Below are 23,037 nucleotides of genomic sequence, written 5' to 3' on the forward strand. Positions count from 1 at the left end.
GCATTTCATCAGCCGAGGGCCCAGGGTAGGGGTGGCGGGGTGGCAGTTATTATTAACGAAGGTCTGGAGCCAAGGGAGGTCACTGTCCCGCAGATAGCCGGATGTCTCTCCTTGTGAAGTGGGGTCTGGGGATACAGGTGGGTCTGCTGATCACGTACCTGACTCCTTGCTACGTGACAGCGGCCCTGCCCGAGCTGCTCGAGGTGATAGCTGGGACGGCGGTGGATACCCCCAGACTTATGGTTATGGGGGATTTCAACCTGCCGTCGGTAGGCGAAACCTCGTCGACGGCTTGGGAGTTCATGGCTTCCATGACAGCCTTGGACCTGTCCCAGTTAGTCAATGGTCCCACTCACATTGAGGGAAACACTCTGGACTTGATTTTTGTCTCGGGACTGTGGCTGAATGATCTGGAATTGGGGGATTTAGTGACCGAACCCCTGTCATGGTCAGATCATTCACTCCTTCGACTTGACTTTCGAACTGCCAACCCTCACCGCAGGGAGATAGAACCGGTTCGCTGGTTCCGTCCCAGGCGCCTGATGGACCCGGAGAGGTTCCTGACGGAGCTTGGACCGTTTCCTGAGGACCTAGCCCACGGCTCGGCTGAAGAACTAGTTGCCGCCTGGGAAAGGGCGGGGGCTTTAGACTGCCTCGTGCCTTTGCGGCCTCTGACCCGGCGCCGAGCTCGACCAGCTCCCTGGTATTCTGAGGAGCTGAGAGAAATGAAGCGCCGGAAAAGACGCCTAGAGAGTGTTTGGAGGTCCAGCCGATCCGAATCCGACCGAACACTAATAAGGTCTCATATTCAGACCTACTTAGTGGCAATAAGAGCGGCAAAACATGATTATTTTTCCGCTCTTATTGCATCGGCAGATAACCGCCCAGCCGCCTTGTTTAGGGTGACCCGCTCCCTTCTGGTGCAGGGAGCTCGGGAGGACCGCTTGCAGGGCCGTGCTGAGGATTTTGGACAATATCTGTCTGATAAAATCGCTCGGATACGGGATGGTCTGGACGCTGATTGGGTAGATTTGGGTGGGATGACGGAGGTAGTTCTTGAGATTATCTGGGGAGAGTTTGATGCTGTGACTCCCGAGGACATGGACAGGATACTGAGGAGGCTGAATGCGACCACATGTTTATTGGACCTGTGTCCCTCCTGGTTGGTACTGGCCACACAGGAGGCTGGCTCCTGGGAATTATCAACGCTTCTTTGGTAGACAGTGTCTTTCCAACCGCCTTGAAAGAGGCGGTGGTGAGGCCCCTCCTTAAGAAGCCCTCCCTGGACCCGGCTATTTTGGCAAATTACCATCCGGTCTCCAACCTTCCCTTTGTGGCGAAGGTTGTTGAGAGTGTGGTGGCATGTCAGCTTCCTTGGTACCTGGATGAAACTGTCTATCTAGACCCGTTCCAGCCCGGCTTCAGACCTGGGTACAGCACGGAGACGACTGGTCGCGTTGGTTGATGATCTCTGGAGGTCTCGGGACAGGGGTAGTTCCTCTGTCCTGGTCCTATTAGATCTCTCAGTGGCTTTTGATACCATCGACCATGGTATCCTGCTGCGTTGGCTGGGGTGTTTAGGAGTGGGGGGCACCGTTTTTCAGTGGTTCTCCTCCTATCTCTCCGACCGATCGCAGACGGTGCTGGCAGGGGGGCAGAGATCGGCCTCAAGGCACCTCATATGTGGGGTGCCGCAGGGGTCGGTTCTCTTGCCTCTCCTGTTCAACATCTATATGAAGCCGCTGGGTGAGATTATCCGTGGTTTTGGGGTGAAATACCATCTGTACACTGACAACACTCAGCTATACATTTCCACCCCTAACTACCCCAACAAAGCCGTTGAAGTGATGTCCCAGTGTCTGGAGGCCGTGCAGATCTGGATGGGGAAGAACAGGCTTCAGCTCAACCCGTCCAAGACAGAGTGGCTGTGGATGCCGGCCTCCCGGTACAGCCAGCTTATTTATTTATTTATTTATTTATTTAATCATATTTATATACCGCCCTATCTCCCAAGGGACTCAGGGCGGTTTACAGGCACTAAAAACAGATAAATAGAATATAAATACAATATAAAACATTTAAAAAACTTATTCTAAAGCCCGTCCAATTAAAAATAGAAATAAAACCCAATTTAAAACCCAAAATTTAAAATCTAGCTCAGTCCTGCACAATTAAATAAGTATGTTTTAAGCCCGCGGCGGAAGGTCCGAAGGTCCGAAAGCTGACGAAGTCCGGGGGGTAGATCGTTCCAGAGGGTGGGAGCCCCCACAGAGAAGGCCCTTCCCCTGGGCGTCGCCAGACGACATTGCCTCGCTGACGGCACCCTGAGGAGACCCTCTGTGAGAGCGCACGGACGGTGGGAGGTATTCGGTCGCAGTAGGCGGTCCCGTAAATAACCCGGCCCAATGCCATGGAGCGCTTTAAAGGTGGTCACCAAAACCTTGAAGCGCACCCAGAAGGCCACAGGAAGCCAGTGCAGTCTGCGCAGGATAGGTGTCATATGGGAGCCACGAGGGGCTCCATCTATCACCCGCGCAGCTGCATTCTGGACTAACTGTAGCCTCCGGATGCCCCTCAAGGGGAGCCCCATGTAGAGAGCATTGCAGTAATCCAGGCGAGACGTCACGAAAAGCGTGAGTAACCGTGATAGGGCATCCCGGTCCAGAAAGGGGCGCAACTGGCGCACCAGGCGAACCTGGTAGAACGCTTCCTGGAGACGGCCAAATGCTCTTCTAGAGACAGCCGCTCATCCAGGAGGACGCCTGTTGCGGACCTCTCCATCGGGCCAATGACTCGCCACCGATGTTCAGCCGCTGGATTTAGCTGACTGTACCGGGATGCCGCATCCACAGCCACTCTGTCTTGGCGGGATTGAGCTTGAGCCTGTTTCTCCCCATTCAGACCCGTACGGCCTCCAGACACCGGGACAGCACTTCGATAGCTTCGTTGGGGTGGTTCGGTGTAGAAAAGTACAGCTGAGTATCATCCGCATACAGCTGATACTTCACACCGAAACCACTGATGATCTCACCCAGCGGTTTCATGTAGATGTTAAACAGAAGGGGCGAGAGAATCGACCCCCGCGGCACCCCACAAGTGAGGCGCCCCGGGGACGACCTCTGCCCCCCTGTCAACACCGACTGCGACCGGTCGGAGAGATAGGAGGAGAACCACCGATAAACGGTGCCTCCCACTCCCAATCCCCCCAACCGGCGCAGCAGGATACCATGGTCGATGGTATCGAAAGCCGCTGAGAGGTCTAATAGGACCAGGGCAGAGGAACAACCCCTATCCCTGGCCCTCCAGAGATCATCTACCAACGCGACCAAAGCCGTCTCCGTGCTGTAACCGGGTCGGAAACCGGACTGGAACGGGTCTAGATAGACCTTGTTCCATCGCTGACTGTTGGGGGCGAATCATTGTCCCCCCGGGGGAGGGTTCGCAACTTAGGCGTTCTCCTGGATGATCGACTGTCTTTTGAAGAACACATGACGGCCGTCACCAGGTTTTTTTTTTATCAAGTGCGCCTGATACGCCAGTTGCGTCCCTTCCTTGACCGGGATTCCCTATGCACGGTCACTCATGCCCTTGTCACTTCCCGCCTGGACTACTGCAATGCTCTCTACATGGGGCTCCCCTTCAAGAGCAACAGGAGGCTCCAGCTGGTCCAGAATGCGGCTGCGTGGGTAATAGAGGGAGCACCGCGATGCTCCCATGTAGCACCTCTCCTGCGCAGTCTGCACTGGTTGCCAGTGGTCTTCCGGGTTCAATTCAAGGTGTTGGTTGTCACCTTTAAAGCGCTCCATGGCACAGGACCAGGTTACTTACGGGACCGCCTACTGCCACCAACAGCCTCCCATTGGCCTGTGCGCTCCCATAGGGAGGGCCTCCTCAGGGTGCCATCAGTTAAACAGTGTCGACTGGCGACCCCCAGGGGGAGGGCCTTCTCTGTGGGGGCCCCTGCCGTTTGGAATGAGTTACCTCCGGGGTTGCGTCAACTCCCCGACCTCCGAACTTTCAAACACGAGCTCAAGACTCTGTTATTTCATCGGGCAGGGCTAGCCTAACGAAATTTTTAATGTTTGTGTATGTTTATGTTTTTATCTTTGGCTGTAAACTGCCCTGAGTCCTTTGGGAGAAGGGCGGTATAAAAATCCAATAAATAAATAAATAAATAAATAAGTGTTCACATCCTCTCCCTGGGAGAAGAATGCCAGTACGTAGAGTGACCGTTTCCAATCTTGTTTAAATCAGTGGTGAAATCCAGCCGGATCCATCTGGCTCGCGTGAACAGGTAATGCTGGCAGCAGGAGGCTCTGTCCATCCGCCGAGACATCATTACGTCCCATTTTTGACAACCTGTGCATACACAGAAGGCTCTGCGCATGTGCAGAAAAGGTCCATGCGCTCCCGTTCCCGAACCGGTAGTGAAGGTAGGTGGATGTCACCGCTGGTTTAAATATGATTGGACAATAAGAGATAAACAATGGGAACTGACCAAGGGAGGGAAGTTAACTGGCAGAAATCTGGTGCACTCTCAGTTCTGGATTTACACCACTGCAATTCACTTGTCTTCTGGTAAACTACTTTTCTCAACAAATGGATTTAAGCTTTGTTTTTACTTAGAAGCCCAAGTTGAGGCAGGTCTGTTGCCCACAGATACTTGCAGACAAACCTACTAGGCAAAGGGTCCAGATGGAATTCAGTGGCCCATCCCCCAGTCCCAACAAGTAGTCCATAATGGTACTACATCTACATGGAGAGAAGCGGTAGGGTACCACAAGGTTCCGTCTTAGGCCCAGTTTTCTTCAATATCTGACTTAGATGAGGGAATAGAAGGCGAACTCATCAAATTTGCAGATGACACTAAGCTGGCAGGAATAGCCAACACCCCAGATGACAAGCTCAGGATCCAGAAAGATCTTGACAAACTTGAACAATAGGCCCTATCCAACAAAATGAAATTTAATGTGGATTTACACTTGGGAAGAAAAAACCAAAGGTACAAATACAGATTAAGCAAAACCTGGCTCAAAAACAGTAACTATGAGAGGGACCTTTGTGTCCTAGAGTGAACGATCAATTAAACATGAGCCAGCCATGTGTGGCAGCAGCCAAAAAAGCTAATACAATCCTTGGTTGTATAAACAGGCATATAATCAAAATCACGTGAAGTATTATAATACCGCTTTATAAAGCTGCATCTAGAATTCTGCATCCAGTTTTGGTCACATTACAGAAAATATATTGAGACTTTAAGAAAAGTGTAAAGAAGAGCAACCAAGATGATTAAAGGCCTGGAGATTAAAACATATGAAGAATGGTTCCAGGAATTGGATAATGGCCAGTCTAGAGAAAAGATCAACTAGGGGAGACATGATAGCAGTATTCCAGTATTTGAGAAGCTGCCATAAAGAGGAGGTCAATTTATTTTCCAAAGCACCAGAGGGCAGGACAAGAAGCAATGGATGGAAACTAATCATGGAAAGAAGCAACCCAGAATTAAGGAGAAATTTCCAACAGGATAATTAATCACAGGAACAGCTTGCCTTCAGAAGTTGTGGGTGCTTCATCACTGAAGGTTTTTCAGAAGAGACTGGACAGTCATTTGTCTGAAATGGTACAAGATCTCCTGCTTGAGCAGGGACCGGAGTAGAAGACTACTAAGGTTCCTTCCAGCTCTATTCTTCCTCTGCCTCCAGGCAGACCTCCCTGAAAAATACAGTTTCCCTGGGAAGATCGATTGGGGGAGTGGGGTTCTCAATGGAGCTGCTTCTCTCTTCTTACTGCCTCTGCCACAGCAGAGGAGTCCGATGAGCTTGGGGGCAAAGTAGAGGCTGGCACTGTGGGCTCCTTAGGGTGCTCTGAACTTGGCTGTTTTTTTGCAGTTGTTTCATTACCAGTGCTAGGAGGGAGTGGGGTTTGCTCCAGTGGTGAAATCCAAACTTTTTTACTACAGGTTCTGTAGATGTGGCTATTGCAAAATCTCCATTCCTACCCCACTCTGGAGCCAACCAGAGGTGGTATTTGCCGGTTTTCTGACCTACACAAAATTTCCGCTACCAGTTCTCCAAACTGCTCAAAATTTCCGCTACTGGTTCTCCAGAACCTGCTGCATTTCACCCCTGGTTTGCTCCCATTTTATATGCTAGTGGGAGGATGCAGCATTCTCTGACCCATCCAGACCACCAAATAGGACATTGTCCTCCAAGTGCACATCTAGAGGGTCTCTACAGATGAGCCAAGGCTAAATCTATTCTCCTGATCGTTCCCTACATGCCACTTCTATCCTTAAATCCTTTTGCGCTTAGCCAAGTTGCATGCAACATTATCCAAAGGGATCCCAGACTTGCAATCCCCACAACAAAAGATGTGATATCCAAACCCAAGTCTGGCCAAAAGCTGCAATTCTTTATTTAGCTGGTCATACGTTGTCATTTTGGACCTGACCATCATTTCAAGGAGCCAGCAGATAACTTCATTTCCCCTCAACTGGGCCACGAGCCAAGCTTTATTACTGGTTTCTGCTATGGAACCTGAGCCTGAAAAAGTCCCAGAAAAGGTATAGTGCCCCTCAGTCAGCAACTGTCCTGATGGGAGTCTCCAAGCCCAGCTGCTTTAAGGGGCTAATGAACGACTCCCCCAGTCAGGAAAGATCCACCACTCGCCTCAATTCAACCCTTTATTGAGTGCCGCCATCAACTCGCCCCACCGGCTCCCTCCCTCAACACCTGAAACGGGGGCCCGTGGCCGGGCACAATGACGTCAGCGATAGCCAAGACGCGGGCCCGACTCTCGGCCTGTCGGGCGGGGTCTTCGCTCAGAGCCGCCCACTCCCCCTCGTCGTCCTGGTGCTCGAAAAGGTCTCCGGCCACCACCACGCTGCCCAGGGAAGTGCCCAGCACCAACAGGCTGACGTCGCTGCCCGTGTGGCCGGGAGTGGGCAGCACCTCCAGGTGCCCCGCGTGGATCGGATAGGGGGCGCCCTGGCGTAGCCCCGTCGGCAGGTAGCGGCCCCCCGGCTGGCAGACGTCCGTGCCCACGATCAGCTCGGCCCACGGGAAGAGGTTGAGGTTGCCAGTGTGATCCGAGTGGCCGTGGGTGCACACCACGTGGCCCACGTCGCCCGGGGACACGCCCCGCTCCGCCAGGCCGGCCAGCAGCCGCTCACGGGCCCAGGGCCCGCCCGTGTCCACTAGGGTCAGGCGGGGGCCCAGCACCAGCGACACCGTCCCGTCCGCCAGGGTGGAGCCGTCCGTCTGCGCCCGGCAGTAGCCTTCCTGCACCACCGACACCGAGTACGGGCAGCCGGGCAGGACCATCGGGGCTGGCCGTCGCCTCGCCATGGAGCCGCCGCCGGATCGCGCGGGAGACCCGAAGGGGAGGCAGGTCAGCCTCGGACCGCCGGAGACACACCGCACGTGCCCCGCCCGAGCCCGGCGGCGCCGCCTAGTGACGTCAGCCGGGCGCCGCGCTCGGCTGGCCAATGACCGGCTTCGCTGGTGGGTGGCGGCGCGGGCCATGGCGGAGGAGAAGAAGCCGAAGGTGGGCAGCGCGCAGCTGTCCACCGAGTCCATGAAGGTGGTGGCCGAGTCGGTGGGCATCGGGCAAGTGCCCGAGGAGACGTGCCAGCTCCTGGCGGACGAGGTCAGCTACCGCATCAAGGAGATCGCGCAGGTAGGCGGAGGGAGGGGGGTCCACCTCCGCGGGGGGCCCCGCCCCCGCCCTGCGGCGCCCACCGGCTCCTTCTCCACAGGACGCGCTGAAGTTCATGCGGATGGGCAAGCGGCAGCTGCTGACCATGGGCGACGTCGACCTGGCCCTGAAGCTGAAGAACGTGGAGGTGCCATGGGATGGGGGAGCGGGTCGGGCGTGGGGGAGGCGGGCGACCGCGGCGCCGTCTCACTCATCCGTCTCTGCTCTTTCTCCTCCTCCTCCAGCCGCTCTACGGGTTTCACACGCAGGAATTCATCCCGTTCCGCTACGCTAGCGGGGGAGGCCGCGAGCTCTACTTCTACGAAGAGAAGGAGATGGACCTGAGCGACATCATCAACACGCCCCTCCCCCGCGTCCCCCTAGACGTTTGCCTCAAGGGTGAGGGGGCGTTCGGGGACTCCCACAGCACCACCCGAACACCGACTCCAGCCACCAAATGCCTTGTGCAAATTGGGACGGCGCTGTTGGTTGCTGCAGAGGTTCCCCCCCACTCCCAGATCTGAAAGTCTCCCAATTTCCAGTCTTGATTAGAGACTTTGCTTTGCTTCTAACATCCCCAGGGGATGGAACGCAGTGTCCCTCCTCGGGAGCCAACCTACTTGTATGCTGTGTATTCTCTTTCCCCTGGGGGAGTCCATAGCGGCCTTGTAGGGAACCAGCTGGAAACGGGCCACAGCCATCAAGCAAATGGGCTACCCCAGTTTGCCTTCCTGGGAAAGTTCCCGTTTGAGGAAATGGGCTGGCAGACACCCATTCTTGCGATCTATATGTATGTGTTTGGGGAGGGTGCCCCAATGGATGTACTATAATCAGAGCATGGTGTGCAGCGAGGCTCCTCTGTTCTCTTGGAGGTTCCTCCTCCCCACCTTTCTTTTGGCCACAGCAAGAGGGCAGGTGACAGCCAGAGGATCTGTGGCACACGCAGCATCCAGCTGTATTTGGCTGTTGAGCAGAGCAGCTGCCAATGTAGAAGCATCCAAACCGGAAGGCATTGAAGTATCCTGGATTTTGTGCTGCTTTATGTTTATTTATAAGCTGTTAACTTTTCTCCTCCCTAACCTGTCTTCCAATTTGAATCTGTAACGCTGCCAAGAAGAGACCAAGCCAGGATTTTGCAAGCCGTTATGGGCCTGCAAAATCCTGGCTTGGTCTCTTTTTGGCAGCGTTACAGAGCTCTCCCTCTCTTTGAAGCTTCTCCCTTTTTTCTAATAGCACACTGGCTGAGCATTGAGGGAGTTCAACCGGCGATCCCAGAAAATCCACCCCCGGGTGAGTGATAAACCGTGGTTTCCAAAGCAGGGCAGGCAGCTTCCTACCTCAAACAAGAGAATTGACTTGGCAGCCATTGCTGCTTGACCTTGACCTCCAGTCCATCTCTTCTCTTCATAGCCCCCAAAGAGCAGCAGAAAGCCGAGGCCACCGAGCCTTTGAAGGCAGCCAAGCCGGGCCAGGAGGAGGAGGGTGCTCTCAAGGGCAAAGGACAGAGCGCCACCCCAGCCGATAGCAAAGGTCAGTCTGAGCATGGCTGAGGCAGGATGGGGAGCAAGGGGCAAAGATTAAGCCCCCTTGCTTGGCACCTGCGGAGAACTGGGCATCCCAGAGTGAGGCACTTTTTTTCTCCCTGGATCTTCAGGAAAATACTAGTGGTCACCCTTGACCATTCCAGCCAGGGCCTGCAAACTATTGGCAAAGAATCTGGCTCAAACCTCTGTGTCGGGAGGGGGGCTCCATGGAGGAGTGGCAGGCAAGTGCTGGTCAGGAAGCCTTTTATAGAGATGGGAGCAAGCAGGCATCTCCCCAGGTCAGCAGCAGCCCTCTTCCTCCTCCTCTCCCATCCCTGGAGGAACCTTTGTCTATCACGGTGGGCATTGGGCACTGTACTTTCTGGTTGACAATGTGCCATGCACTATTGGCTTCCTGTGGCCGTGCTGGGCATTGAGCACTTTGCTTTCTGCTTGACAATGTGCCATGCACTATTGGCTTCCTGTGGCCGTGCTTCATGGGCTAAGGCTGTGCGTTTTCTCAGTGGCCCCTGGCCGATCCCTCTTAATAGGAAGGGGAGATGATGATAATGTACACTCAGAGCCCATCTTTACATTCTCTCCATCTGCACAGGCAAAGAGAAGAAAGGGCCCCTTCTAGAAGGAGCCCCCCTGAAGTTGAAACCACGCAGCATCCACGAGCTCTCTGTGGAGCAACAGTTGTATTACAAGGAGATCACCGAAGCCTGTGTGGGATCTTGTGAAGCAAAGCGAGCGGTGAGCAGCCAGGACTACTCCATCTGCAGACAATGCTGTTCCCTCCCCTCACCCTCGGGTAGCTCACACGCTGGAGAAAACGGCAGTTGTGCACCTTTTTAAGGCGAGATGGCCTGGGGAGCATCTGCAGACCAGGTTCTGGATACCACCCTCTGCCAAGTCCAGCTTCCTATCCTTTGGCCTTTGACAGGCATGGGTAGGATCTCCCTCGCCTGCCTGAAAAGTGGCATTTGATCATCTCCCCTGGAACTGGCCAGGCTTCTTGCCAACACTCTTTTGGTGGTGGGGGAGGGAGGGGGTAGTCCACATACGTTCTTTTCCACAATACCCTCCCTCAGCTCTTATCTCCCTCCCCTCCCCCTACTTTTCTCTCCCCAGGAAGCCCTTCAAAGCATTGCCACAGACCCCGGGCTTTACCAGATGTTACCTCGATTCAGCACATTCATTTCTGAAGGGGTAAGGAGAAAGGGTGGGGGCTCCTGCTCCCTTTGCCAGATCTTTGCTATGGCACCAAGCCACAGGTGGTGGTTGAGGGATGAGGCAGTTCTGTGTCCTCGCTGTCTGTGGCTGTCTGTGCCTTCAGGTGCTTTGGGGGGGGGGGCTGTCCCAATTTCTTGGAGGCAGGAAGAGTTGCACCGAGCCAACCTACATATGAGTGTCTTCAGGAGGAGGAAACAGTTCTGCCTGCTGTTAAGCTCTTAGTAATAAATCACCCCTTCCTCCTGTGGATTCTTGGGAGGATCCTGAATACCTGGGGATCCCAAGGTTGCCAACTAGCTGCTTGAAGACGCTTGGAAGCCAGCAACCCTGCAGCGGAATCCCTGATCTCCTGAGCTGATTTTTGGCCAAGGCAGAAAAAGCTGTTCTTCACAGCATTGCTCAAGCCTTGGAGAGCAAGGGGAAGGGTGCAGTTGGGAAGGGTGCTGCCTGGCACCCTCTATGCACCCTCTGGGCCAATGTTCTGGCTCTGAGATGTAGCTTGGTTATGAATTCCTCGGCTCAGATGTGGAGGACCTCCTAGTTGGGAACCCCCGAAGCAAAGATGGGTCAATTTGTATGAAATAGGAATAGGGAGAGAAGAGAAAAGAATCCTTTATTGGCCAAGTGTGATTGGACACACAAGGAATTTGTCTTTGGTGTAAATGCTCTCAGTGTACATAAAAAGACAAGATACACTCGTCAAGAATCACAAGGCACAAAACCCAATGACAGTCATACGGTACAATAAGCAATCAAATCATACTAGGAAACAATATCAATACAAATTGCAAGGATACAAGCAACAAAGTTACAGTTATGCAGTCACAAGTGGGAGGAGATGGATGACAGGAATGATGAAAAGACCAATAGCAATAGTAATGCAGCCTAATGTGAATAGTTTGACAATGTTGAGGGAATTATTTGTTTAGCAGAGTGATGGCTTTCAGGGAAAAACTGTTCTTGTATCTAGTTTGTTAAGGATAGTCTTATCTCACAACCAGTGTTGTGTGTTACTGAGCAGATTACCCTTTGAGTTTACACATGAAAGCGACTGAGAATGATTGTGGATAACAGAACAGAACAGAACAGAACAGAATAGAATAGAATAGAATAGAATAGAATAGAATAGAATAGAATAGAATAGAATAGAATAGAATAGAATAGAATAGAATTTTATTGGCCAAGTGTGATTGGACACACAAGGAATTTGTCTTGGTGCATAAATTTGTCTTGGTGCAGAAGACGCCTAGAGAGTTCCTGGAGGTCCAGTCGTTCGGAGGCTGATCGGACACTAGTTAGGTCCTATACTAGGACCTACCTAGTGGCAATGAGGGAAGCGAGACGTTGCTACGTCTCCTCCCTCATTGCGTCGGCAGATAACCACCCGGCCGCCCTGTTTCGGGCTACTCGCTCTCTCCTTCAACAGGGAGAGCGGGATGACCCGTTGCAGGGACGTGCTGAGGAGTTTAGTAGTTATCTATACGACAAAATCGTTCAGCTTCGGGACGGCCTGGACCAAAATTGGGTAGATCCAAGTGGGATGTCAGAGAGCCGTCTTGTTGAGACTATTTGGGATGAGTTTGACTCTGTGGCTCCCGAGGACATGGACAGGTTGCTGGGTAGGTTGAATGCCACCACGTTTACTGGACCCGTGTCCCTCCTGGTTGGTGCTGGCCGCACAGGAGGTGACACGAGGCTGGCTCCAGGGGATTACGAATGCTTCTTTGTTGGAGGGGGTCTTTCCGGCCGCCTTGAAGGAGGTCTTTCCGGCCACCTTGAAGGAGGCGGTGGTGAGGCCTCTCCTCAAGAAGCCTTCCCTGGACCCAGCTGTTTTAGGTAATTATCGTCCGGTCTCCAATCTTCGCTTCGCGGCGAAGGTTGTAGAGAGTGTGGTGGCATGTCAGCTACCCCAGTACCTGGAGGAAAGCATCTATCTAGACCTGTTCCAGTCCGGTTTTCGGCCCGGTTACAGCACTGAGACGGCTTTGGTCGCGTTGGTGGATGATCTCTGGAGGGCCAGGGATAGGGGTTATTCCTCTGCCTTGGTCCTATTAGACCTCTCAGCGGCTTTTGATACCATCGATTGGGATTGGGAGTGGGAGGCACTGTTTATCGGTGGTTCTCCTCCTATCTCTCCGATCGGTCGCAGACGGTGTTGACGGGGGGGCAGAGGTCGGCCCCGAGACTCCTTACTTGTGGGGTGCTTCAGGGGTCGATTCTCTCGCCCCTCTTGTTCAATATCTATATGAAGCCGCTGGGTGAGATCATCAGTGGTTTCGGTGTGAGGTACCAGCTGTACGCTGACGACACTCAGCTGTACTTTTCCACACCGGACCACCCCAACAAAGCTATCGAGGTGTTGTCCCGGTGTCTGGAAGCCATACGGGTCTGGATGGGGAGAAACAGGCTCAAGCTCAATCCCTCCAAGACGGAGTGGCTGTGGATGCCGGCATCCCGGTACAGTCAGCTGTAGCCGCGGCTGACTGTTGGGGGTGAGTCATTGGCCCCAATGGAGAGGGTGCGCAACTTGGGCGTCCTCCTGGATGGACGGCTGTCCTTCGAAGACCATTTGACGGCCGTCTCCAGGAGATCTTTTCACCAGGTTCGCCTGGTTCGCCAGTTGCGCCCCTTTCTAGACCGGGATGCCCTATGCACGGTCACTCATGCTCTCGTGACATCTCGGCTGGATTACTGCAATACTTTCTACATGGGGCTCCCCTTGAGGAGCACCCGGAGACTCCAGGTAGTTCAGAATGCGGCTGCGCGGGTGATAGAGGGAGCCACGACGTAACACCTCTCCTGCGCAGACTGCACTGGCTGCCTGTGGCCTTCCGGGTGCGCTTCAAGGTTTTGGTAATGATCTTCAAAGCGCTCCATGGCATAGGGCCGGGCTATTTACGGGACCGTCTGCTGCCTCTCACCGACTCGTGCGCTCTCACAGAGAGGGACTCCTCAGGGTGCCGTCGGCCAGGCAGTGCCGACTGCTGACACCCAGGGGAAGGGCCTTTTCTGTGGGGGCCCCCACTCTCTGGAACGAGCTTCCCCAGGTCTTCGCCAACTTCCTGACCTTCGAACCTTCCGCCGCGAGCTTAAGACACATCTATTTATCTGCGCAGGACTGGACTAGAATTTTAAATTTTTAAATGTTTAAATTTTAAATTTGGTTTTAAATGGGTTTTATTATTTATTTATTTATTTTATTTATTTATTTATTTATTTATTTATATTTTTATACCGCCCTATCTCAGGGCGGTGTACAGCCATATAAAAACACAGAAATATACAAAATAAAACATTCAACTAAAAAACTTATTATAAAGGCCAAATATTTAAAATCAGATATAAATAGTAAAACCCAATTTAAAACCAAAGCTAAAATTTAGTCATTAAAAATTTAAAACCCTAGTCCAGTCCTGCGCAAATGAATAGATGTGTCTTAAGCTCGCGGCGGAAGGTCCGAAGGTCAGGAAGTTGATGAAGTCCTGGGGGAAGCTCGTTCCAGAGGGTGGGAGCCCCCACAGAAAAGGCCCTTCCCCTGGGCGTCGCCAGTCAGCACTGCCTGGTCGATGGCACCCTGAGGAGTCCCTCTCTGTGAGAGCGCACGGGTCGGTGGGAGGCATTCGGTGGCAGCAGACGGTCCCGTAAGTAACCCGGCCCTATGCCATGGAGCGCTTTGAAGATCATTACCAAAACCTTGAAGCGCACCCGGAAAACCACAGGTATCCAGTGCAGTCTGCCCAGGAGAGGTGTTATGTGGGAGCCACGAGGGGCTCCCTCTATCACCCGCGCAGCTGCATTCTGAACTACCTGGAGTCTCCGGGTGCTCCTCAAGGGGAGCCCCATGTAGAGAGCATTGCAGTAGTCCAGCCGAGATGTCACGAGAGCATGAGTGACCATGCACAAGGCATACCGGTCTAGAAAGGAGTTGAAACAGTTTATGTCCAGGATGCGAGGGGTCTGTAAATATTTTCACGGCCCTCTTCTTGATTCGTGCAGTATACAGGTCCTCAATGGAAGGCAGGTTGGTAGTAATTGTTTTTTTCTGCAGTTCTAATTATCCTCTGAAGTCTGTGTCTGTCTTGTTGGGTTGCAGAACCGAACCAGACAGTTATAGAGGTGCAAATGACAGACTCAATAATAGAATAGAATAGAATAGAATTTTTATTGGCCAAGTGTGATTGGACACACAAGGAATTTGTTTTGGTGCATATGCTCTCAGTGTACATAAAAGAAAAGATACGTTCATCAAGGTACAACACTTACAACACAATTGATGGTCAATATATCAATATAAATCATAAGGATTGCCAGCAACAAGTTATAGTCATACAGTCATAAGTGGAAAGAGATGGGTGATGGGAACTATGAAACGATTAATAGTAGTGCAGATTCAGTAAATAGTCTGACAGTGTTGATGGAATTATTTGTTTAGCAGAGTGATGGCCTTCGGGAAAAAACTGTTCTTGTGTCTAGTTGTTCTGGTGTGCAGTGCTCTATAGCGTCGTTTTGAGGGTAGGAGTTGAAACAGTTTATGTCCAGGATGCGAGTGATCTGCAAATATTTTCACGGCCCTCTTCTTGATTCGTGCAGTATACAGGTCCTCAATGGAAGGCAGGTTGGTAGCAATTATTTTTTCTGCAGTTCTAATTATCCTCTGAAGTCTGTGTTTTTCTTGTTGGGTTGCAGAACTGAACCAGACAGTTATAGAGGTGCAAATGACAGACTCAATAATTCCTCTGTAGAATTGGATCAGCAGCTCCTTGGTGTTCTGTTTCCCTCCCCCCAATACTCCCAGCAAAGAGTCAGTCAGAGGCCTCCTTTTCTAATTTATTTACATAGATAAATGTCCTGGCCACGTCTACCCACGGGCCTGCCAAGTTTCTGGAGATAACGAGGAAATTATAGATAAGGCCAGAATTACTCACGAATATATTCTTCCCTCCATTGATAGTTTGCCTGCGCAAATTCATTGCTTTGTCCAAGACAAAAAACCAGGAAGTCCCGCCTCCTATTTATAGTCTCTGCAGATGTCACTGCATGACAATCATTACTTGGCTTTATCCCAACGCTGCTTCTGCTGCACGTGCTGGTCACGTCTGCGCAGTCTTGCATCACTCCAAAACTGTTCTTGGGGCGTTGCCAAATCAGAAGAAGGCTCCAGAGAATCAGGCCTTGCCAGCCCCTCCTCCTCCCTTTGAGTGGGTGCCAGGGAGGGAGAGGGCTCAAGAGAAGCAGGGCTTGCCAGGTCTTCTCCCTCACTTTCTGAATCATCCGAGTCCAGGAGTCCAGGAGTCCGGGTCCAAGAACCTGGGTCACAACACTTGGGCAGTTTGAGCTTACTGAGTTGGCGCAGAAAGAACATTCTTTGTTGTCCTTTTTTAATGATGTTTTTGATGTTAGCTGTCCATTTGAGATCTTGCGATATGATAGAACCTAGAAATTTGAAGGTTTCTACTGTTGATACTGTGTTGTCAAGTATTGTGAGAGGTGGAAGTATGGAAGGGTTTCTCCTAAAGTCTACCACCATTTCTACGGTTTTGAGTGTGTTCAGTTCCAGATTGTTTTGGTTGCACCACAAGGCTAGTCGTTCGACCTCTCGTCTATATGCGGATTCGTCATTGTCTCGAATGAGACCAATCACTGTTGTGTCATCTGCGAACTTCAGTAGCTTAACAGATGGATCATTGGAGATGCAGTCATTGGTATACAGAGAGAAGTGGGGAGAGCACACAGCCTTGGGGGGCCCCTGTGCTAATTGTACAGGTATTTGATGTGATCTTGCTTAGCTTCACCTGCTGCTTCCTGTTTGTTAGGAAGCTTGTGATCCACTTACAAGTCTGTTCCGGTACCTGTAGCTGGTTTAGCTTAGTTAGAAGAATGTCTGGAATGATGGTATTGAATGCTGAACTAAAGTCTACAAAAAGGACCCTTGCATAGGTCTTTGGAGACTCAAGATGTTGTAGGATGTAGTGCAGAGCCATATTAACAGCATCATCTGTTGATCTATTTGCTCGGTATGCAAATTGCAAGGGGTCTAACAGCAGATCTGTGATGGTTTTCAAGTGGGACAGCACTAGCCTTTCAAAGGTTTTCATGACTACAGATATTAGAGCAACTGGTCTGTAGTCATTCAGTTCCCTGATGGAGGGCTTCTTCGGCACTGGGCTGATAGTGGAGCATTTGAAGCAAGAAGGAACATGGCACATCTCTAGCGATTTGTTAAAGATTCGGGTGAAGATGGGGGCCAATTGGTCAGCACAGACTTTTAAGCAAGGAGTTATCTTGTCTCGGCCTGGAGCTTTTCCTGGCTTTTGTCTGTGAAATAGATCTTGCACTTCCTTTTCTCTGATCACCAGGGGTTGTGAACCCAATGGGATGGAGTCAGTTGCAAGAGGTGTGGCGGCTGTTGATGTATCTGAGATGGGGTCAGTTGCAGGAGGCTTGGCTGTTGTTGATATATCTGGGATGGGGGTTGTGGAGATACGTGGCTGTACTTTCCTTTCAAAACTGCAGTTAAACCCATTCAGGTCATCTGCCAGTTGTTGATTTCCTTCAGCCTGGGAAGGAGGTTTGCCGTAACTGGTGATATTTTTAAGAGTTTTCCACAGACCTGTTCATATTTAGAATTCATCACAATCTTCTGTCCAGTCCAGCATTGAGCATCCAGGCAGTTTAGACCACACAAGAAGGATTATCCACCAGTGCTGGATGGCACCTTGGAACCGCCCTGGACTGAGCCTGGCCAGCTCCTCGGCCTCTTCCACCAGATGAAAGACCTTTTCTTGGGGAAAGTGGACATGGAGCAGCATCTCCCAGGAAACTGACCTCATGATCACCTTCCTGCCCCTCCAGGTGCGGGTCAATGTGGTGCAGAACAATCTGGCTCTTCTGATCTACCTCATGCGAATGGTCAAGGCACTGATGGACAATCCAACCCTGTATTTGGAGAAATATGTGAGCAGCAGAGACTTCTCTAGCACCGGGCCAGGGGTTGGGACCGGGGGTGGGGGGTGGGGAGATGGGACTGGCATTGATGGGCATCTGCGGTCCTATTTGTTGCTGCAGCTGCACGAGATCATCCCAGCAGTCATGACCTGCATCGTCAGCCGCCAGCTCTGCCTCAGACCAGATGTTGACAACCACTGGGCCTTGCGAGACTTTGCTGCTCGGCTCATTGCCCAAATCTGCAAGAATTTCAGCACCACCACTAACAACATCCAGTCACGCATCACCAAAACCTTCACTAAGGTGAGGGCCTGGGGAGGTCCAGGGCACTTAGCAACCCTGGCTTTCCTTCTGCTCCTCACGCCTCTTCCCCTTCCTTTGCTCACCAGAGCTGGGTGGACGAGAAGACGCCCTGGACCACGCGGTATGGATCCATTGCTGGCCTGGCAGAGCTGGGGCCTGATGTGAGTCTATGTCCAGGTGGAACCACAAGCGGGTCCTCTTGGCCCAGCTTGGCCAGAGGTCCAGACTGCTTCCGACTTTCTCTTCAGGTGATCAAGACACTCATCCTGCCGCGGCTGCAGGTGGAGGGGGAGCGTGTCCGCAGTATCCTGGAAGGTCCTGTGGTCAGCAATATTGACAAGATTGGGGCTGACCACGTCCAGAGTCTCCTGTTGGTAAGGAAGGCAATCCTCCCACAAGCAGTCCATAGGAAGAGGCTGAGTTGTCTCATCCGGAGGGAGCCTGCTTGCCCTCTGGATAAAAGGGTGCACTCGTGCACCGCAGTGGGTGGGTGGTGCTCTTTCCTTGGGAGTTTTCCTACATATCTTTTCCTTTCTCACCCCCACCCCACAGAAGCACTGTGCTCCCGTCTTAGCCAAGCTGCGTCCCCCTCCGGATAACCAGGAGGCCTATCGAGCCGAGTATGGCGCTTTGGGCCCCCTGCTCTGCACCAATGTGGTGAAGGCACGGGCCCAGGCAGCCGTGCAGGCTCAGCAGGTGAACCGCACCACGCTGACCATCACCCAGGTAAATTGCCCGTTGCTCCTCTGCCCTGGTTTTCCTAAGTGTGGCAAGAGGCAGAACTAATCATCATCTCCTCTCCTCTCTGCACAGCCCCGTCCGACACTGACCCTCTCCCAGGCAGCCCAGGGAGGCAGCAGTGCTACACGGGCACCCAGCATCATCAAGGTCCCTGGCTCCATCACCCTCCCTGTGCAGACCCTCGTCTCAACACGGCCGGCCACCCCAACACAGCCCTCACCTCCACCCACCAAATTTATTGTCATGTCTTCCGCCTCTGGCACCTCCACTTCCCAACAGGTATGTTAGGGGTCAGGGATGGGTGGTAGGCAGACTGGCTCTTTTCTGACCTCCTCATGCTCTCACAGGTGTTCACACTCAGCGGTGGCCCAGCCAGCACCTCCACTTCGCCCGTCACCAGCACCGTGCCCAGCACGCAACCCCTTGTGAAGTTGGTTTCTAGTGGGCAGGCAGCCCCCAGCCCCCCCATCTCAGGCAGCGTCCAGAAGTACATTGTGGTTTCTCTACCACCTGCCACAGAGGGCAAAGGGGGGGCCTCCCAGCTCTCCCCCTCGTCCTCTGTTCCGTCCAGCCTAGGACTCGCCAGCGGACCCCTCAAACAGGAACGCAGCAACAGCCCCCAGCTGCCAGGTGGTACCAGCACCACCACCAGTGCCACTGCTTTCCTCTCCAAAGCCACCAATGGGGGTCAAGGCTTGGTGCCCGAGTCCCCACAGCCCCCCCTCTAGAATTTACCAGTGCCATCTAAGGGTGGGCATGGGATAGTCCGGGGCTCCATTTCTGCGCCCCAGCGTCTCAATACTGTGAGAGAACACCTCTGTGGGCAAAGATTGCCCTGCATCCAGGACTGACCCTTTGTCCTGCCCGCCTGTGTGAAATTGGAGAGAAAGAGAGCGATGGGTTTCTATGTTGCAGGAGTAGCAAGGGTGGTCCTTCCGCTGCTTTCCACAAAATACATTTGCTGTAAATACTTTCCAGTGCCTAATAAACATGTCTGTTCAATAGTTGCATGACCTGAGTGGTGAGAGAGCTGAGAAGGTCTTTGCTCTGGCACAGGGGGCTACAGGGTGTGGGATCCAGGAGGTCAAGGCAAACTTCAGGCTTGCAGGGAGGGGCCAGGCCAAGCTTTCTCCTCCCTCCTAGTCAGGATCATGTTGCTGCTGCTAAAGACCAAGCCCCAACCTTTTCAGTTGTGGGGGTGGGGGTAGAGTCTTTGCCTGAAGGCTAGAAACCGAAGCACCCGTTGGGGTTAGCTAATCCCCCAGCGTTGGCTCTGGAGGAGGGCAAACCCTGGAGGGGGCAGGCTGGTGGGCAGACTCTTCCACGTCCCTCCCCCGCGGCTGACAGACACATAGCCATCCCGGCCTTTGCTGGTAGCGCCTTTACTGCCCGCGGGGGAGCCCAGCGGTAAGCTCTCGCTGACTCGGAAACGACCCGCTTTTCCCAAGTCCCGCCTTGTGTAACCGGCGGGCGACAGCGATTGTTTGGGCCGGCTTATCGGGGGCGGGAGGCCAGAGGCTGCCCCCTGCCTGGGAAGCGCGACTGGGAAGCTGCTGTTAGGGGACGAAGAGAACCATCGGCTTCCTTCTCTGCTCCAGCCGGGCGGCCGTGGGGCCTAACCAGCCGTTGGGACCGCTGCCGTTTCTCTGCCCCGCCGCCGATCGTTTGCGGTCCGTCGAGGGGGTCTCGCTCCGCTGCTCCGCAGGTGAGGCGCGCTGGCTGGCCTGACCGCCTTCTGGAGAGGGAAAGAGGCCAGGATGCCGGAGAGCTCAGTGCGCCCCTTCTGCCGGCTCTGTCGGTCGGAGCTTTTTCTCTCCGCCGGCAAGGCTGCAGCTCCCGCCTCCTGCTTTTCTCCCCGCCGTCCCCCGAGCCGCATGGTTACCCTGCTCCCAAACCTCGGCTATCGGCGCACTGACGACTCTCGCTCCTTAGCGCCTGGCACCGACCCTCCGAACCCCGACTGCGCCTGGAGGGCAGGTAGAACTGGAAAGAGAGCGAACGGCGCGTCGGGGCCTGGCCGCACGCGCGCTGACACGGAGGAGCTTTCCCCTTTCGAAGGAGGCTCCTTGGGCCCCTCTCTTGCAAGGCGAGCGGGAGGGGTCCCTCGCTACCCGCCCGCCCGCCCGCGCCCCTTCCTCACCAGAAAGACGGCGTTGCTGACCACGCAGAGCAGCACCGCGCCGGCCAAGAGCCGAGCCACGACGTCGCCCACCTCCTGGCACAGGCTCGGCTGCCAGGACATGATTGCAGATGGCCGCTCTCTTGTGAGGCTGGAGCGCCAAGTGGGAGGGGGGAGGCATTGTGAGGCCGCAACAGCTCACAGGGGGAGAGGAGGGGAGGGGACGGGGCCGGCTCACGCGCCCGACAAGGGCCGCTGGAGTGGGACCCCTGGAAAAGTCCCACGGCAAATCCCAGACAGGGAAGAAGGCAGGCCCGCTTAGAGCCCTTGCGAGCTTCGACCCTCCGCTCTCGGTCCTCCTTGCTTTCCCGATTCCTCCCCGGTTTTACGAGCCTGCAGGCGGAGCCTCTTGAAAAGACGGCTTCGAGGCACCCTTCCCTTCCGGAAAGGCCCTACTGGCTGGCCCCCCGACCCACGCTTCGTCACGTCGGACTGTGCGGTTGGCCGTGCAGCTGTCAGAGAATCGCTCCGGATGCATCAGGCCAGAGCCTCGGGGTGGGGGAGCAGAGGCTGAACGAGTCAAAAAAACTCTACTGGAGGTTAATCATCTCCATGTTCTTTCACCTTCTGTTGAGCTCCAGCATCCTCCATGGCCACCAGATGGAGGAATGGGAGAGGGCCCTTAGGGTCTCTGCTTTTTGGGGTGCCATATTGGATTGGCTTCTGTCAAAGTAGAACCAGCTTTTGTTAAATCCCGGTGCTCATCAGGCCCCGCCAGGAGTAAAGTTAATTTACACCAGCACTCCAAAACCTCAGATCACCTGGGATTGTGTGGAACCGAGATTTCCTCCGCCAAACACACGCCCTCTAATCTGCTGTGTTGTCTGGTTAACAGAATTTTCATGACACAGTTTATTGCTGCACCTGCCTTGAGTGCTACACCAAGCACAGGCAGTTCCTGGGCTGCTTTCTTCTTCCCTTCCTGCAATAAGCCCCCAGCTCCAACTGGCAATTGCTGTGCCAGTTCCCCCTCCCCCTTATGCAAGTGCCAAGGGTCGTGAAGCTGGCCCACCCTAACTCTGACAAGGTGAGCCTGAGCAGGTGGCAAACCCCACAGAAGCTAACATTCGGGGATCAGGGGTCAGATATATACTACTTTTGACTGGATTTTTCCAAACAATCCTAACACACACACAATTTGATTATTTACAAATACCTTTTGAGGGAAACATGAGGGTGGCTGCAGAGTTTGGAACGAGCTGGGTACACCCATGGGGGAGGAGGAAGAGGTGGTGCCTTAGCAGTGAGTAACAGCCATCCTCTGGGAAGGCAGAGCCTCCATAATAAGAGGCAGTGCAGAAGAAGCCAGCTGGCCTCACACTTCAGGACTGCCTACAGATTCGGTTTTTCGGGGAGGGGAGCAACCTCTGGCCATGTCTCTCCTTCTCACCTCCTGGCACTCTGCCCTCCATCCCACCCACCCCAGAAATTAAAGTCTGGGTGTGACCTCCTTCATCCAGCCCCAAGCACCTACCTGCGAAGAAGGAGAATTCCCAAGACCATCTCCATGCTGGCTTCAGGGCAGGGGTGAAATCTAAAAATTTTCCCTACTGGTTCTGTGGGCATGGCTTAATTGGTGGGTGTGGCTTAATTGGTGGGCATGGCTTGGTGGTCAGATGACTGGGTGAGCATGGCCAATAACAATGAATAATAAAAATAAATAAAAATAATTTTTTTTAAAATGGACTGTAAGAAGAACGGACATTAAATGTTATGGCAATTGAAGAAATATATGTGATAAAAATTTTGAGTTCGAGAAGATGGACTGTAATTTGAGAAATGGACTTATGAAATTTGAAGGAATATACAAGTGGAAAAAAAATTGAATTTGAGAAGATGGATTAATTTTAAAAATGGACTGTAAGAAGAAGTAATATGTGAAGTTGGTATTGCTTCTTTTCTTTTCTTTTCTTTTTTTATTATTCTTTCCTATCTTTTTATTTTTATTGTGAGGGGATCTAAAGTTTGAAATTTTTAAAGGTGGGAGGTTATGTATATTTTGTATACTTTAGCTTGTGATTGTTGGTCATAATACCCGGTATTTGCTCTGGGAAGTCTGGGGGGGGGGAAGGGGGAGGAGGGGGGGAAGGGGGGGGAAATGATACATGGATTGATTATTAATGTACAGTAATTTTTGAAGATATGAAATTAAAAAATTTAAAATGAAAAAAAAACAATGAATAATAAAAATAATAAAGTATAAAAACAATAAGAGGTACCAAAAACCAACTTTCACACTTTACACACACACAACACAATTGACTCACACACAATGTAAAAGCAGCTGCAGCTGCACTTCGCACTTCACACTTCACACAGCCACAAAAAACTCAAAAACCAACTTTCACACTTTACAGACACACAACACAACACACACAATACCACATACAGCTTTCTGAGATTTTGTGTGTTTGT

General features: G+C 52.7%; 2 protein-coding genes across 4 annotated transcripts; one reads left to right on the forward strand and one right to left on the reverse strand.

Moving 5' to 3' along the window:
• Window positions 1-6,698: 6,698 nt before the first annotated feature.
• MBLAC1 (metallo-beta-lactamase domain containing 1) lies at window positions 6,699-7,346 on the reverse strand. Its single transcript, XM_058180242.1, has one exon. It carries the CDS (start codon window positions 7,344-7,346, stop codon window positions 6,699-6,701), a length of 648 nt encoding a protein of 215 aa, XP_058036225.1.
• On the forward strand, window positions 7,258-19,444 carry TAF6 (TATA-box binding protein associated factor 6). Of its 3 annotated transcripts, none has more exons than XM_058180405.1 (14): window positions 7,258-7,677; window positions 7,757-7,843; window positions 7,941-8,094; window positions 8,908-8,985; window positions 9,106-9,225; window positions 9,832-9,974; window positions 10,353-10,430; window positions 17,307-17,408; window positions 17,520-17,702; window positions 17,789-17,863; window positions 17,951-18,076; window positions 18,255-18,428; window positions 18,516-18,722; window positions 18,791-19,442. In XM_058180405.1, the coding sequence occupies exons 1-14, from the start codon at window positions 7,345-7,347 to the stop codon at window positions 19,169-19,171; spliced, it is 2,241 nt and encodes a 746-aa protein (XP_058036388.1). In that variant the 5' UTR covers window positions 7,258-7,344; the 3' UTR covers window positions 19,172-19,442. The 3 variants fall into 3 exon arrangements, with proteins under 3 accessions (XP_058036388.1, XP_058036389.1, XP_058036390.1); XM_058180406.1 differs by having other exon boundaries at window positions 8,929-8,985; window positions 18,791-19,441; XM_058180407.1 differs by lacking the exon at window positions 7,757-7,843 and having other exon boundaries at window positions 18,791-19,444.
• The last annotated feature ends 3,593 nt before the right edge of the window (window positions 19,445-23,037 follow it).

Source organism: Ahaetulla prasina, chromosome 4, assembly GCF_028640845.1.
Source record: "Ahaetulla prasina isolate Xishuangbanna chromosome 4, ASM2864084v1, whole genome shotgun sequence".
In the NCBI taxonomy this organism is placed as follows: domain Eukaryota; kingdom Metazoa; phylum Chordata; class Lepidosauria; order Squamata; family Colubridae; genus Ahaetulla; species Ahaetulla prasina.

Coding starts and splice junctions, on each gene's coding strand:
- TAF6 (XM_058180405.1), top strand. CDS start 7,345: ATGGAGCCGCCGCCGGATCGCGCGGGAGACCCGAAGGGGAGGCAGGTC. Junction 7,844..7,940: donor TGAAGCTGAAGAACGTGGAG/GTGCCATGGGAT, acceptor CTCCTCCTCCAG/CCGCTCTACGGGTTTCACAC. Junction 8,986..9,105: donor CCCAGAAAATCCACCCCCGG/GTGAGTGATAAA, acceptor TTCTCTTCATAG/CCCCCAAAGAGCAGCAGAAA.
- MBLAC1 (XM_058180242.1), bottom strand. CDS start 7,346: ATGGCGAGGCGACGGCCAGCCCCGATGGTCCTGCCCGGCTGCCCGTAC.